Below are 16,209 nucleotides of genomic sequence, written 5' to 3'. Positions count from 1 at the left end.
TTCTAAGTGTGGCCTAACTAAAGTTCTGTACAGCTGCAGCATGACTTGCCTGTTTTTATACTCTATGCCCCGACCGATGAAGGCAAGCATGCCGTATGCCTTCTTGACTACCTTATCCACCTGCGTTGCCACTTTCAGTGACCTGTGGACCTGTACGCCCAGATCTCTCTGCCTGTCAATACTCCTAAGGGTTCTGCCATTTACTGTATATTTCCCACCTGCATTAGACCTTCCAAAATGCATTACCTCACAATTGTCCGGATTAAACTCCATCTGCCATTTCTCCACCCAAGTCTCCAACCGATCTATATCCTGCTGTATCCTCTGACAATCCTCATCACTGTCCGCAACTCCACCAGCCTTTGTGTCGTTCGCAAACTTACTAATCAGACCAGCTACGTTTTCCTCCAAATCATTTATATATACTACAAACAGCAAAGGTCCCAGCACTGATCCCTGCGGAACACCACTAGTGTTCCATTCAGGGAACAGGCCCTCCATTCAGAAAAGCACCCTTCCACTGTTACCCTCTGTCTTCTATGACCGAGCCAGTTCTGTATCCATCTTGCCAGCTTCCCTCTGATCCCGTGTGACTTCACCTTTTGTATCAGTCTGCCATGAGGGACCTTGTCAAAGGCTTTACTGAAGTCCATATAGATAACATCCACTGCCCTTCCTTCATCAATCATCTTCGTCACTTCCTCAAAGAACTCAATCAAATTAGTGAGACACGACCTCCCCTTCACAAAACCATGCTGTCTCTCGCTAATAAGTCCATTTGTTTCCAAATGGGAGTAAATCCTGTCCCAAAGAATCCTCTCTAATAATTTCCCTACCACTGACGTAAGGCTCACCGGCCTATAATTTCCTGGATTATCCTTGCTACCCTTCTTAAACAAAGGAACAACATTGGCTATTCTCCAGTCCTCTGGAACCTCACCTGTAGCCAATGAGGATGCAAAGATTTCTGTCAAGGCCCCAGTAATTTCTTCCCTTGCCTCCCTCAGTATTCTGGGATAGATCCCATCAGACCCTGGGGACTTATCAACCTTAATGCTTTGCAAGACACCCAACACCTCCACCTTTTTGATAATGAGATGACTGAGAATATCTGCACTCCCCTCCCTGGGCTCATCATCCACCAAGTCCTTCTCCTTGGTGAATACTGATGCAAAGTATTCATTTAGTACCTCGCCCATTTCCTCTGGCTCCACACATAGATTTCCTTCTCTGTCCGTGGGTGGGCCAACCTTTTCCCTGGTTACCCTCTTGCTCTTTATATACGTATAACAAGCCTTGGGATTTTCCTTAATCCTGTTAGCCAATGACTTCTCATAACCCCTTTTAGCCCTCCTGACTCCTTGATTAAGCTCCTTCCTACTGTCTTTATATTCCTCAAGGGATTCGTCTGTTCCTAGCCTTCCAGCCCTTACGAATCCTTCCTTTTTCTTTTTGACTAGGTTCACAATATCCCTCGTTATCCAAGGTTCCCGAAACTTGCCAAACTTATCCTTCTTCCTCACAGGAACATGCTGGTCATGGATTCTAATCAGCTGACGTTTGAAAGACGTAAAAACATGTCAGATGTTGGGAAACAGCCGCCCCCAATCTAAATTCTTCAGTTCCTGCCTAATATTGTTATAATTAGCCTTCCCCCAATTTAGCACCTTCACCCGAGGACTACTCTTATCCTTATCCACAAGTACCTTAAAACATATGGAATTATGGTCACTGTTCCCGAAATGATCCCCTGCTGAAACTTCGACCACCTGGCCAGGCTCATTCCCCAATACCAGGTCCAGTACGGCCCCATCCCTAGTTGGACTATCTGTGTATTGTTTCAAGAAGCCCTCCTGGATGCTCCTTACAATTCTGCCCCATCCAAGCCCCTAGCACTAAGTGAGTCCCAGTCAATATAGGGGAAGTTAAAATCACCCACCGCTACAACCCTGCTACCTTTACATCTTTCCAAAATCTGTCTACATATCTGCTCCTCTACCTCCCGCTGGCTTTTCGGAGGCCTGTAATAAATCCCCAACATCGTGACTGCACCCTTCCTATTCCTGAGCTCCACCCATATTGCCTTGCTGCATGACCCCTCCGAGGTGTCCTCCCACAGTACAACTGTGATATTCTCCTTAACCAGTAATGCAACTCCCCCACCCCTTTTACATCCCCCTCTATCCCGCCTGAAGCTTCTAAATCCTGGAACATTTAACTGCCAATCCTGTCCTTCCCTCAACCAAGTCTCTGTAATAGCAACAACATCATAGTTACAAGTACTAATCCAAGCTCTAAGTTCATCTGCCTTACCTGTTATACTTCTGGCATTGACACAAATGCACTTCAGACCACCAGTCCCGCTGTGCTCCGCAACATCTCCCTGCCTGCTCTTCCTTTTCGTCTTACTGGCCTTATTTACTAGTCCCCCTTCATTTATTTCACTTGCTGTCCTACTGCTCTGGTTCCCACCCCACTGCCACACTAGTTTAAACCCTCCCGAGTGACGCTAGCAAACCTCGCAGCCAGGATATTTGTGCCCCTCCAGTTTAGATGCAACCCGTCCTTCTTGTACAGGTCCCATCTGTCCCTGAAGAGATCCCAATGGTCCAGATATCTGAAACCCTCCCTGCTACACCAGCTGTTTAGCCACGTTCCATAAACGTTCAACTAATCTTCAACTACCGAAAGTGTTTTCTGCAGGTTTGTGCCCACTTTCTGGGAAGCAGCCACAACGCCCACATACTTGGACAGTGCCAAGTGGCACAACTTTTCAGGCCACCCCCACTCACCTTCAGGGATGGATTCCCGGGGACAAGGGCTACCCATTGATTTGGCTTCTTAGACCTGTGAGGAACCCTCGCAATGTAGTAGAGGAGAGCTACAAGAATTGCCCCAGCTTCACCCGAGTAACTATTGAGCAGGCTATTGGGCCACTGAAGGTGAGATTCTGCTGCTTCAATTAATCTGGTGGAGCCCTGCAGAATGCTCTGGCGAGGGTCTCACATTTCAAGGTGGTCTGCTGTGCTGTGCACAATCTAGCACTGCAGAGCGGGGAGGCCTTACGTGACATGACACTCATCGACCGACGAGAAGGATGCAGAGGAGGGAGAGGGGCAAGCAGCAATGGATGGTGAAGACATGGCGCTGGAGGCCAGACAGGTTGAGTGACACACATAGGAGGCAAGAGACAACCTCATAATTACATGTTTCCAGCTACCCTGATGTCCACTCACTGAGAGTCCAATAAAGACTCACCTGCATGCATGTATTGTGTTACCTCCTTTCCATTTGTGTTGCCTGACTTGTGACCAGCTGCAATGTGCACTAGTGCTGGCACAGAGGGCATTGGGTTTTGATGCTATCGATGGATTCGTTCAGGTGTAGGGCATCATCGATTGTACCGATCAGGGCATCCAGTGACCTGCCTGTGAGCTCCATCAGCTTCTCCCGCAGGGAGAACATATGTTAATGAGGGCTGAGGTCACATTGGCACTGCTCTAGCTTTCAGACAATGATGGCTAATGATTTGCACATAAGAACTTTTAATTAATCACGACATATTTCCTGCACCTGTGAGTCCCAAAGTGTGGCTAGGTGGTTTTCTTAATACATTTGCGATTCCTCCTACGCTGCGCTATCCCTGCGACAGCAGCTGGGCTGGAGGCAGGCTGATGATCAGGCTACCCCTTGACCTGTGATGACTTTAGCAGGCATCCCCTGGCTGCCTGAGGCCTGGAAGGCCCCAGCTGCCTAAGGATGTCCTGCACTGGTGCAGGACTCTCCTCAGACGTCACGGTGGTTGGAGCTAGGCTCGCTGGCAGAGGGGCTGAGGAGCCGGTATTCAGCACTTGGAATGCCCTGAGGGGTGCCCCCAGATGTGGAGGGCAGCCTCTCCTCCTCCCTTTCAAGGCTAACTTGAACCTCCCTGCTCATGAGAAGCAGAAGAAGTCTCCAGGCTTCTGTTCCTTCTCTTGCCTTGCCACTGCTGCGTTGAGCTCATGGCCAAGGCAGTGGTGTGCAGGTCTGTGGGATCTGGCTCTCCATGATGGTCACCAGCCTCTCAATGGAGGAGGCCATGCACTCACACGCCTGAGACAAGGCAGCCCTCTTGGCATGGATGGACTCATCCATCGTCCGCTTATGGCTGCGCATGGCCTCTGACAGCTCCACCAGATGTTGCCTTACATCTTTCTGCAACTCCAATGTGCCCTGTGCTGTCGATACCAGAGGCTCATCATTGGTCTGGGGCTCAGCACGGACACGGCCACCCACAGTCCTCCGACTCTCGGAGGCCTTGGCTGTCTCAGCCTCAGCCAGCTGCTCGGGCACGTGTGCAGTGCTCTCACCAGCTTGTGATCCTGATTCTACAGCTGATTGGTTACCCAAAGAGCTAAAAGTATCTGCGCTGGTGGAAGGTGCAGGAGAGTCATAGGATGGTGCATTCTCTGAGTGGTCTTCCTCCTTCGTGGTTGACGGCAGTCCCCCTGCAGTTGCAGTCTCCTGCGCACACCAACTACGTGAGAGAACACAAACATGTGGGTCAGGCTGTGCAGATCTTGTCATGTCAACCATGCGTGATGTAGGTCTCCAAAATTAATGAGTATGCTGAGGGAAGCCAATCCTCACTCTCATGTGCAGGGACTCCAGTCTCCCCATCCAGATTTGCAGTCCGCCCTGGGTCCCGGGCAGTTCCAAGGCCTCTTCCTCAGCAATGGCGAGAGGACGCAGATCAGGAGCTCCTCCACTAGTCAGAGCCATCTCCCTCATGTTGTGGCTACTCTTGGGCTGCAAGAGGAAGCATGTAGATAGTAGAGATTGGCAGATAGATCAACATGACAGATCTGCTAGTGTCAGCCCCTCATCTGCTACTGGGGGATATGATATCTCTCATGCTGACACACGTCAGGGGTGTTAATGGAGGTGAGCTATGAAGGACGGTGATTGAGATGGAACCATTCGTCTGTCAGGATGAGGTAATAACCTCTCCCCTCTGCCATCACCATGGTAGTGCCACTGTCCTCATGTCATGCACTCTCCCAAATAGTTGCATGCAATCCCCAAAAAGGAGAGTGATATGGAACACTCACCTTGGTAGAATGCAGGTGGTCGTTGACCCTGCTCTTGCACTGGACCCAGTTGCATTGGGTGACCCCATGGCTGGTGGAAGGTGCAGGAGAGTCATGGGATGGTGCATTCTCTGAGTGGTCTTCCTCCTCAAAGGTTGATGGCAGTCCCCCTGCAGCTGCAGTCTCCTGCGCACACCGACCTGCGTGAGAGAACACAAACATGTGGGTTAGGCTGTGCAGATCTCGTCATGTCAACTATGCGTGATGTAGGTCTCCAAAATTAATGAGTATGCTGAGGGAAGCCAATCCTCACTCTCTTTCACAGGGACTGCAGTCTCCCCGTCCAGATTTGCAGGCCGCCCTGGGTCCCGGTCAGTTCCAAGGCCTCTTCCTCGGCAGACTCCAGCCATTTTCTCCATTTTCTGCCTTTGGGTACCATGGTCTTTCGATTTATCCATCCCTATGGCGCACATTTACTTATTGTCTGCTGTTTACCTCCTCTGCGATGTCCACCCAGGCTTGTTTGGTCAGGCAGGAGGACCTCTTCTTGCGATTGCTGGGGAAGAGAACGTCCCACCTTTCCCTGGCAGCCTGGAGGAGAATCTGCAAGGAGGCATCACTGAACCATGGGGCCACCCTTTGTGCTACCTCCACCATCCTGTGCTATCCTCCTCAGGCGGGTGGGAAGTGGTCCAGGAACCAGTCACGCAAAGTTTCAGGCTGCACAAAGCTGCCGATGACTCTAGGTCAGGATTGAATGCAGGACTGGCGGGCTTTTAAATATGGCACCAGAACCTGCATCTGAGTCACTGATGCCGTAATCGGCAACTCACCTCCCACCCTCACCTTGTGATGGGGAGGGGATTCCGCCTCTCTAGTATGCAAAATGGCCACCTGCCGTGTGATCGAAATGTGGCGGTGGCCCAACTGACAGACTGGAACGGTGCCCGCAGGCTCATTAAATTCAGCCCAATGTGTGTCATTGAGGAAGCAATCCAACCCCCTGAGGTTTTTTTACAACTGGTTCATGTCAAATCAGTCAGAAGATGCTATGTTTGAGTTCAAATCAGATCTGAAGTCCAGCCTCCCAAAACAAATTACATGACATTCAATAAACAATTGCCAAAAGACTCTACATTTGGGTTGTTCTGTATGTGTTCCTTTCTCATCTTATGAGCCACAATCTGGTTTTAAGTTAAAAGTCTCACAAACCCAAAAACCTAAAAACACACATAGAAATTGTTTGATGGATGATGTAAATTGAGCGTTTTTGCTTTAAATGTTGGCTACAGGTACTGGATGCAGGAAGAGTTGCAGAGTATGCGGAACCCTATGTTCTTCTTGAGAACAAAAATGGTCTATTCTACAAGATGGTGCAAAACTTGGGCAAGGCTGAAGCTACTGCTCTGACCAAGATAGCCAAAGAGGTAAAGTTGTGCACGTAAAATCGTTAAGTCCCTCACAAATTTAAGTTACACATGAAGATTAATTGAACCTCTTTACATACTTGTTTTAAAATCAATAGTAAAAGCTGTGTTTTATAACTGACTCCAGAACATTCCGAAATTGACCAGTTTTGAATTGCTTTTGCTGGACAGTTTTTGTTTGCTGACTGCTTCTTTGATCTAGCTGTGCGTCTGCAATTCGGGATGAAAACATTAAATATTTTTAAAGAAACATAACCACTCACAGGACTGCACTAGAGAGGACTTTGTATGTCGAAAATGCTGCTTAACACTCAATCCTGGTCATCAAGACCTGTCCTAACACCTGTGCAACTGAATTTGAAACTGTTTTTTTTGTCTCGAGTCCAGAGGGTATCATCTGGTGCAGCATACAGATATGATCTTGTGATGTGCGCAATTGATTAAATGTCACCAAAATGTCACCTGATGGTTAATGCACAATGCATGTGCTCTATTTTTCTAATATTGTCCATGCATATAAGTCACGCAATTGATTTTCCACCTGCAAAACTTTGAACATTAATGACCCAGCTTTGCCATATATGTAAGTATAATGCTGTCACTTTTTGAGCCACTGGAAGTTTAGTGCTAGGAGTTGGTCTTGTACCATTAGTGCTGATCGTCTGGCGCTGGTCTGCAGTGTTCTTTTGAAATAGTTTTGAACTTTATCACTGTATCACTATTCACTTACTAATATTGAAAGGACAGACTATCTGGACTACTTTATTCAATGATTACAAACCTTTGGCTGCAAGTGAAGTTTCTAATCAACACTCTTTTAAATATACATGCCCAAAAGTCTGCATATCTCTACGTCAGAGTAAATAAAGTGGGCTGTACAACCATGGTTTCACCTCACCTCTGGGGTCACCTTCTTCAGCAACACAATTTTTAAATTATTTGTTCATGGGATGTGAGCATCACTGGCAAGGCCAGCATTTGTTGCCCATCCCTAATTGCTCTTGAGAAGGTGGTGGTGAGCGGCTGTCTTGAACTGCTGCAATCCATGTGGTGTAGGTACATCCACAGTACTGTCAGATAAGGAGTTCCAAGATTTTGACCCAGTAACAGTAAAGGTGCTATAGTTCCAAGCAAGAATGGATCTGACCTAGATAAATTGGAATCAAAGGTTGGCAGACAAAACTGTAACTGAACAATGGGCTGCCTTTAAAGAAGAGAGAGTTCGGGCACAGTCAAGGTATATTCCCATGAAGGGGAAAGGTAGGACAAACAAATCCAGAGCTTCCTGGTTGACAAAAGAGATAGAGATTAAGATGAAGAAGGAAAAGTGTGTTTATGACAGATGTCAGGTGGATAATACAACCGAGAACCAGGCTGAATATAGAAGGTTCAAAGGGGAATTGTAAAAGCAAATAAGAGAAGCAAAGGAAGAGTATAGGAGACTAGCAGCTAACATAATAGGGAATCCAAAAGTCTTCTGTAGGCAAATAAATAGTAAAAAGGTGGTAAAAGGAGGAGTGGGGCCGATTAGGGACCAAAAAGGGGATTTACACAAGAAGGCAGGTGGCATGGCTGAGGTATTAAATGAATATTCTGCATCTGTCTTTACCAAGGAAGAAGATGCTGTGCAGGTCATGATGAGAGAGGAGGTAATTGAGACACCTGAAGGGTTTAAAATTGATAAGGAGGAGGTATTGAATAGACTGTTTGACCTTAAAGTTAATAAGGCACCAGGAACGGATGAGATGCATCTAAGGATACAGAGGGAAGTGAAAGTGGAAATTGCAGAGGCACCGGCCATAATTTTCCAATCTTCCTCAGACTACGGGTTGGTGCCAGAGGACTGAAAAATTGCAAATGTAACACCCTTGTTCAAAGAAGGGTGTAAAGATAAGACCAGCAACTACAGGCCAGTCAGTTTAACCTCAGTGGTGCGAAATCTTCAAGAAACAATAATTCGGGACAAAATTAATAGTCACTTGGACAAATGCAGGTTAATTAAGGAAAGCCAGTATGGACTTGTTAATGGCAAATTGTGTTTAACTAACTTACTTGAGTTTTTTGATGAGGCAACAGAGAGGATTGATGAGGTAATGCTTTTAATGCAGTGTACGTGAACTTCCAAAAGGTATTTGAAAAAGGGCCACATAACAGGCTTGTCAGCAAAGTTAGTAATAGTAACATGAATACAAAATTGGCTGAGTGACAGGAAACAGAATAGTGGTTGATTGTTGTTTTTTGGACTGGAGGAAGGTTTATAGTGGAGTTCCCCAGGGGTCGGTGTTAGGACCCCTGCTCTTCCTCATATATATAAATGACCTAGACCTTGGTGTACAGGGCACAATTTCCAAATTTGCAGACAATACAAACTAGTACTGTGAACTGTGAGGAGGATAGTGTAGAACTTCAAAAGGACATAGGTTGGTGGAATGGGAGGGCAAGTGCAGATGAAATTTAATGCAGTGAAGTGATTCAATTTTGTAAAAAGAACAAGGAGAGACAATATAGAATAACAATTCTACAAGGGGTGCAGCAGCAGAATGACCAGGGTGTATATGTGCATAAATCATTGAATTTGGCAGGGCAAGTTGAGAGCGCGGTTAATAAAGCATACAGTATCTTACACTTTCTCAATAGGGGCATAGAGTACAAAAGCAAGGAAGGCATGTTAAATAAAAGCAAGGTTCTGAAGAAGAGTCATATCCGACTCGAAACGTCAACTCTGTTTCTCTCTCCACAGTTGCTGCCAGACCAGCTGAGTATTTCCTGCACTTTCTGTTTTTATTTCTGAAGTTCTGTTAAACTTGTATAAAACTTCTCCCATTGCTGGAAGGATCGAGAACCAGCGGACACAGATTAAAGGTAATTGGCAAAAGAAACAATGGCAACATGAGGAAAAGCTTTTTTACACAGCGAATGGTTAGGATCTGGAATGCACTGCCTGGTGGAGGCAGGTTCATTTGTGACATTCAAGAGGGAAGTGGATTATCTGAAAAGGAATAATGTGCAGGGCTACAAGGAGAAGGCGGAGAGTGGCACGAGGTAAATTGCTCCTTCAGGAAGCAGCACAGACACGACAGGCTGAATGGCCTTCTAGAAACATAGAAAATAGGAGCAGGAGTAGGCCATTCAGCCCTTCGAGCCTGCTCTGCCATTCATTATCATCATGGCTGATCATCCAACTCAGTAACCTGTTCCCGCTTTCCCCCCATAGTCTTTGATCCCTTTAGACCCAAAAGCTATATCTAACTCCTTCAAGAAAACATACAATGTTTTGACCTCAACTGCTTTCTGTGGTAGCAAATTCCACCAGCTCAGCACTCTCTGGGTGAAGAAATTTCTCCTCATCTCAGTCCTGAAAGGTTTACCCCGTATCCTTAGGCTATGACCACAGGTTCTGGATTCCCCCACCATCAGGAACATCGTTCCTGCTTCTACCCTGTCAAGTCCTGTTAGAATTTTATAGGTTTCTATGAGATCCCCCTCACTCTTCTGAACTCCAGCAACTATAATCCTAATCGACTCAATCTCTCCTCATACGTCAGTCCCGCCATCCCAGGAATCAGTCTGGTAAACCTTTGCTGCACTCCCTCTATAGCAAGAACATCCTTCCTCAGATAAGGAGACCAAAACTGCACACAATATTCCAGGTGTGGCCTCACCAAAGACCTGTATAATTGCAGCAAGACATCCCTGCTCCTGTACTCGAATCCTCTCGCTATGAAGGCCAATGTACCATTTGCCTTTTTTACTGCCTGTTGGACCTGCATGCTTACCTTCAGCGACTGGTGTACGAGAACACCAGGTCTCGCTGCATATTCCCCTCTCTCAGTTTATAGCCGTTCAGATAATCTACCTTCCTGTTTTTGCTGCCAAAATGGATAACCTCACATTTATCCACGTTATACTGCATCTGCCATGCATTAGTCCACTCACTCAACTTCTCCAAATCACCCTGAAGCCTCTCTGCATCCTCCTTACAGTTCATCCTCCCACCCAGTTTTATGTCATCTGCAAATTTGGAGATATTACATTTAGTTCCCTCATCTAAATCATTAATATATATTGTGAATAGCTGGGGTCCTAGCACCGATCCCTGCGGTACCCCACTAGTCACTGCCTGCCATTCGGAAAAAGACCCATTTATCCCTACTGTTTGTTTCCTGTCTGCTAACCAATTTTCTATCCATCACAATACACTACCCCCAATTCCATGCACTTTAATTTTACACGCTAATCTCTTATGTGGGACTTTGTCGAAAGCCTTCTGAAAGTCCAAATAAACCACATCTACTGGCTCCCCCTCATCAACTCTACTAGTTACATCCTCGAAGAATTCTAGTAGATTTGTCAAGCATGATTTCCCTTTCGTAAATCCATGCTGACTCTGCCCGATTCTACCACTGTTCTCTAAGTGCTCTGCTATAAAATCTTTGATAATGGACTCTAGAATTTTCCCCACTATCAACGTCAGGCTGACTGGTCTATAATTCCTTCCTCTGGGCTTTAACCATTCTGTGATTCTATAAGTCAAGATAGTGTGTGGCTTTAGGGGGGAAGTTGCAGGTGGTGGTGTTCCTATGCATCTGCTGTCTTGTCCTTCGAGGTGGTCGAGGTTGTGTGTTTGGAAAGCGCTGTCAGAGGAGTTTTGGAGGATTGCTGCAATGCATGTTGTAAGTGGGTCAAACTGCTGCCACTGTGTGCTCGTGGTGGAGGGAGTGCATGTTTAAGGTGGTGGATGGGGTGCCAATCAAGTGGGCTGCTTTGTTCTGAATGGTATCAAGCTTCTTGAGTGTTGTTGGAACCTCATTCATCAAGGCAGTGGAGAGTATTCCATCACACTCCTGAATTGTGCCTTGTTGATGATGGACAGGCTTTGGGGAGTCAGGAGGTGAGCTACATGCTGCAGAATCCCCAGCCTCATATGGCGGGTCCCGGTGACTTTCAGATCAATGGTAACCCCCTAGGATGTTGACGGTGAGGAATTCAGCAATAGTAATGCCATTGAATGTCAAAGGGAGATGGTAAGATTCTCTCTTGTTGGAGATGGTCATTGCCTAGCACTTGTATGACGCAAATGTTATGCATTGCTTATCAGCCCAAGCCTGAATGTTGTCCAGGTCTTGCTGACTGTGCAATCATCAACGAACATCCCCACTTCTGACCTGATAATGGAGGGACGGTCATTGATGAAGCAGCTAAAGATGATTAGACCTAGGACACTACCCTGAGGAACTCCAGCAGCGATGTCCTGTGGTTGAGATGATTGGCCTGCGACAACCACAACCATCTTCATTTGTACTAGGTATGACTCCAAGCAGTGGAGAGTTTTTCCTGATTCCGATTGACTTCAATTTTGATACACTCAGTCAAATGCTGCCTTGATGTCAAGGGCAGTCAAACTCACCTCACCTTTGGAACTCAGCTCTTTTGTCATGTTTGGACCAAGGTGGTAACGTGGTCTGGAGCCCTAACTGAACATTGTTACGCAGGTTATTGCTGAGTTAGTGCCACTTGATAGCACTGTCAGCAACACCTTCCATCACTTTGCTGATGATTTAGAGTAGACTAATGGGCCGGTAATTGGCTGGATAGAATTTGTCCTTTTTGTGGACAGGGCACACCTGGGCAATTTTCCACATTGTCAGGTAGTTGCCAGTGCTGTAGCTGCACTGCAACAGCTTATCTAGAGATGCAGCTAGTTCTAGAGCACAAATCTTCAGTACTAGAACCAAGGTGTCATCGGGACCCATAGGCTTTGCTGTATGCAATGCCTTCAGCTATTTCTTGATATCTCGTGGAGTGAATTGAATTGGCTGATGACTGCCATCTGTGATACCCGGGACCTCAGGAGGAGGCTGAGATGGATAATCCACTCAGTACTTCTGGCTGAAGATGGGTGTAAATGTTTCAATCTTATCTTTTGCACGGATGTGCTGGGCTCCCCCATCATTGAGGATGGGGATGTTTTTGGAGCCTCCCTCTCTTGTGAGTTGTTTAATTGTCCACCACCATTCACAACTGGATGTGGCAGGACTGCAGAGCTTTGATCTGATCCATTGGTTGTGGGATTGCTTTGCTCTGTCTATTGCATGCAGCTTTTGCTGTTTTAGCATACTGTTGTAGCTTCACCAGGTTGACATCTCATTTTTAGATATGCCTGGTGCTGCTCCTGACATGCTGTTCTGCACTCCTCTTTGAAGCCCTGGCTTGCTGATAATGGTAGAGTAAGGAGGGATATGCCTGGCCATGAGCTTACAGATTGTGGTTGAATACACAAGAGAAAGTAGGCTTAAAAAACTGCTGTAAAGTATATTTCAAACTTATTTCAGTGTTGTCTGAAACCTTATCTCAGGCTTTGGATGATTCAGTTGACTTCAGACTGAAAAGCATCGCATTCAATTTTCTTCCTCCTGTTTCCTCTTTTCCTCTCCTGAAGATACTATTTTATACAGCTGCACAATCAACAGTAGGCCTGCAGCACCTAACCTAAATATTCGTTCTTTCTGTGTGAGCTGATGCACTTAGTCACCTGGCTATTGAACCATGAGGGGCATTTCCACAGAGCATGATCTGACCCTTGTTTAATGTCCACACAAGCACTTTCCAGCAGGGGCCACTGAATAGCAAGCTGAAGAGCAACTCTGACTGATTTTCGTCTCCCTAACCCAGAGAGACTGAGGCCAATTGTAATGTGTTTTGGCACCCTGGATGAAGTCACCTAATCAAACACTGATGACAGATAAAGCCTTAAACATTCCTGATCTGTATGGCTCATTACAGTATTCTTTCTTTTCTTCTTTTGGGCCTCCTTATCTCGAGAGACAATGGATACGCGCCTGGAGGTGGTCAGTGGTTTGTGAAGCAGCGCCTGGAGTGGCTATAAAGGCCAATTCTGGAGTGACAGGCTCTTCCACAGGTGCTGCAGAGAAATTTGTTTGTTGGGGCTGTTGCACAGTTGGCTCTCCCCTTGCGCCTCTGTCTTTTTTCCTGCCAACTACTAAGTCTCTTCGACTCGCCACAATTTAGCCCTGTCTTTATGGCTGCCCGCCAGCTCTGGCGAATGCTGGCAACTGACTCCCACGACTTGTGATCAATGTCACACGATTTCATGTCGCGTTTGCAGACGTCTTTATAACGGAGACATGGACGGCCGGTGGGTCTGATACCAGTGGCGAGCTCACTGTACAATGTGTCTTTGGGGATCCTGCCATCTTCCATGCGGCTCACATGGCCAAGCCATCTCAAGCGCCGCTGACTCAGTAGTGTGTATAAGCTGGGGATGTTGGCCGCTTCAAGGACTTCTGTGTTGGAGATATAGTCCTGCCACCTGATGCCAAGTATTCTCCGAAGGCAGCGAAGATGGAATGAATTGAGACGTCGCTCTTGGCTGGCATACGTTGTCCAGGCCTCGCTGCCGTAGAGCAAGGTACTGAGGACACAGGCCTGATACACTCGGACTTTTGTGTTCCGTGTCAGTGCGCCATTTTCCCACACTCTCTTGGCCAGTCTGAACATAGCAGTGGAAGCCTTACCCATGCGCTTGTTGATTTCTGCATCTAGAGACAGGTTACTGGTGATAGTTGAGCCTAGGTAGGTGAACTCTTGAACCACTTCCAGAGCGTGGTCGCCAATATTGATGGATGGAGCATTTCTGACATCCTGCCCCATGATGTTCGTTTTCTTGAGGCTGATGGTTAGGCCAAATTCATTGCAGGCAGACGCAAACCTGTCGATGAGACTCTGCAGGCATTCTTCAGTGTGAGATGTTAAAGCAGCATCGTCAGCAAAGAGGAGTTCTCTGATGAGGACTTTCCGTACTTTGGACTTCGCTCTTAGACGGGCAAGGTTGAACAACCTGCCCCCTGATCTTGTGTGGAGGAAAATTCCTTCTTCAGAGGATTTGAACGCATGTGAAAGCAGCAGGGAGAAGAAAATCCCAAAAAGTGTGGGTGCGAGAACACAGCCCTGTTTCACACCACTCAGGATAGGAAAGGGCTCTGATGAGGAGCCACCATGTTGAATTGTGCCTTTCATATTGTCATGGAATGAGGTGATGATACTTAGTAGCTTTGGTGGACATCCGATCTTTTCTAGTAGTCTGAAGAGACCACGTCTGCTGACGAGGTCAAAGGCTTTGGTGAGATCAATGAAAGCAATGTAGAGGGGCATCTGTTGTTCACGGCATTTCTCCTGTATCTGACGAAGGGAGAACAGCATGTCAATAGTCGATCTCTCTGCACGAAAGCCACACTGTGCCTCAGGGTAGACGCGCTCGGCCAGCTTCTGGAGCCTGTTCAGAGCGACTCGAGTATTCCATAGTGCATTTACCAATTGAGCTATCAAGTGATTAGTACATCACATTCTTGCAGCAACCTTTCCTGTGTGCTGAATGGTTGTGCATCTTAAGTGGTTATTTTAAATAATTAATAGTATCCTCGACATATGCTAAATTGGACAGAGAATTTAGTATATGATTTTAACATCACATATTGCTTACAATTTTCCCACATTTTACTGGTGCCATGCAAACTGTATTTATAGCTATGCCAGAATTCAGATCTCAATTCAGTCTCAATACAGTCTTATATTATGATTTTTAACCATACAACACTAGACTTGCCATCATTAGCAGCACAAAGTATAATGGAGCCTTCTGTAAACCCTTTGGGAGCCATACCAAAAACATAATCTAGAATGGGAACATGAAAGAAGCAGAATTTCTGTGTGACAAATGAGACCGCAACATATATTGTAATGCAGGTTGTGGTGCTTTAGTGAATATTCCAGTGAAGGACCACTTCGTCATCATCTCATGAGAACTAACACATGGTACCATCTATGATTTTGTATATTTCCAAAAGACAGTGCAATTTACGAAACTGTTAAAGTAAGTGAGGAACCAACTTCCCTTTTTGGTAGTGCTTTATATATCAGAAATGGCTCAAAGCACTTTACATACAGCGAGTTTGAAGTGGTGATTGTTGTTATTTAGGTAAACATGGCAATCAAAAAAAGCTAATTTACATTTCAAATCAAATGGATGTCCAGGACATGCCTGAGGGTGTTCTTTAAGCTGATATGCTCCAAATTATGATGGCATTCCAACCAATGCAACTCACACACAGATATTTAATTTCTCTTAACAAGCCAAGAAGATGTTGACCTGTATCTATATTAACTAAGATGATGCTTATTGCTTCATTACATTCTTTCTTTGTTGAATGTAATGGTCTTACTGTGACATTCCTAAATGTGATTTTAGGAAAAAAATCAATAAAAATGTTATTCAAAAGAGAAACTAAGAGAGTGAGTTACAAAAGGAGAAAAATGAGATAATGATTTAAGTTAAATTGCGATATAAATCATATAAGAATATCTGGTGCTTATAACTAGAAAGAGTTTACTCTGTTTTAATATTTGATAATGAGAAATATAATTTTTCTGGTTGTGAAATTTGTACTAGCTTGAGGATGCAGTAACTCTTTTTGCATAATTCATTCAATTATGGGAGCTAAAACTGCTTTCCCAAACTACCCCATTCAGTCTTCTCACAAATGGGATATTTTCATACTTTATCACAGGCTAGTCTAAATTTATTTATTTTACTTGAGATGTTACCACTGAAAGCATAAATGTATTTCTTACAGGCCAATGATATTACCTTGCTCCAAAGTCAATTAGGCTTTCTATCGACAGTATATAGTACAACT

At 45.7% G+C, this 16,209-nt stretch overlaps 1 protein-coding gene across 3 annotated transcripts in view; it reads left to right on the top strand.

The window, feature by feature from the left end:
* The window catches only part of abcc4 (ATP binding cassette subfamily C member 4 (PEL blood group)), a 566,891-nt gene that overhangs the window by 523,724 nt on the left and 26,958 nt on the right, over positions 1 to 16,209 (top strand). For all 3 annotated transcript variants that reach the window (XM_068034379.1, XM_068034378.1, XM_068034377.1), the window contains one exon: positions 6,362 to 6,496. In XM_068034379.1, the coding sequence (XP_067890480.1) occupies positions 6,362 to 6,496 (135 nt within the window). The remainder of the gene's footprint in view (positions 1 to 6,361; positions 6,497 to 16,209) is intronic.

Source organism: Heterodontus francisci, chromosome 6 (assembly GCF_036365525.1).
Source record: "Heterodontus francisci isolate sHetFra1 chromosome 6, sHetFra1.hap1, whole genome shotgun sequence".
In the NCBI taxonomy this organism is placed as follows: Eukaryota; Metazoa; Chordata; class Chondrichthyes; order Heterodontiformes; family Heterodontidae; genus Heterodontus; species Heterodontus francisci.
This window is presented reverse-complemented; position numbering and strand designations above follow the sequence as displayed.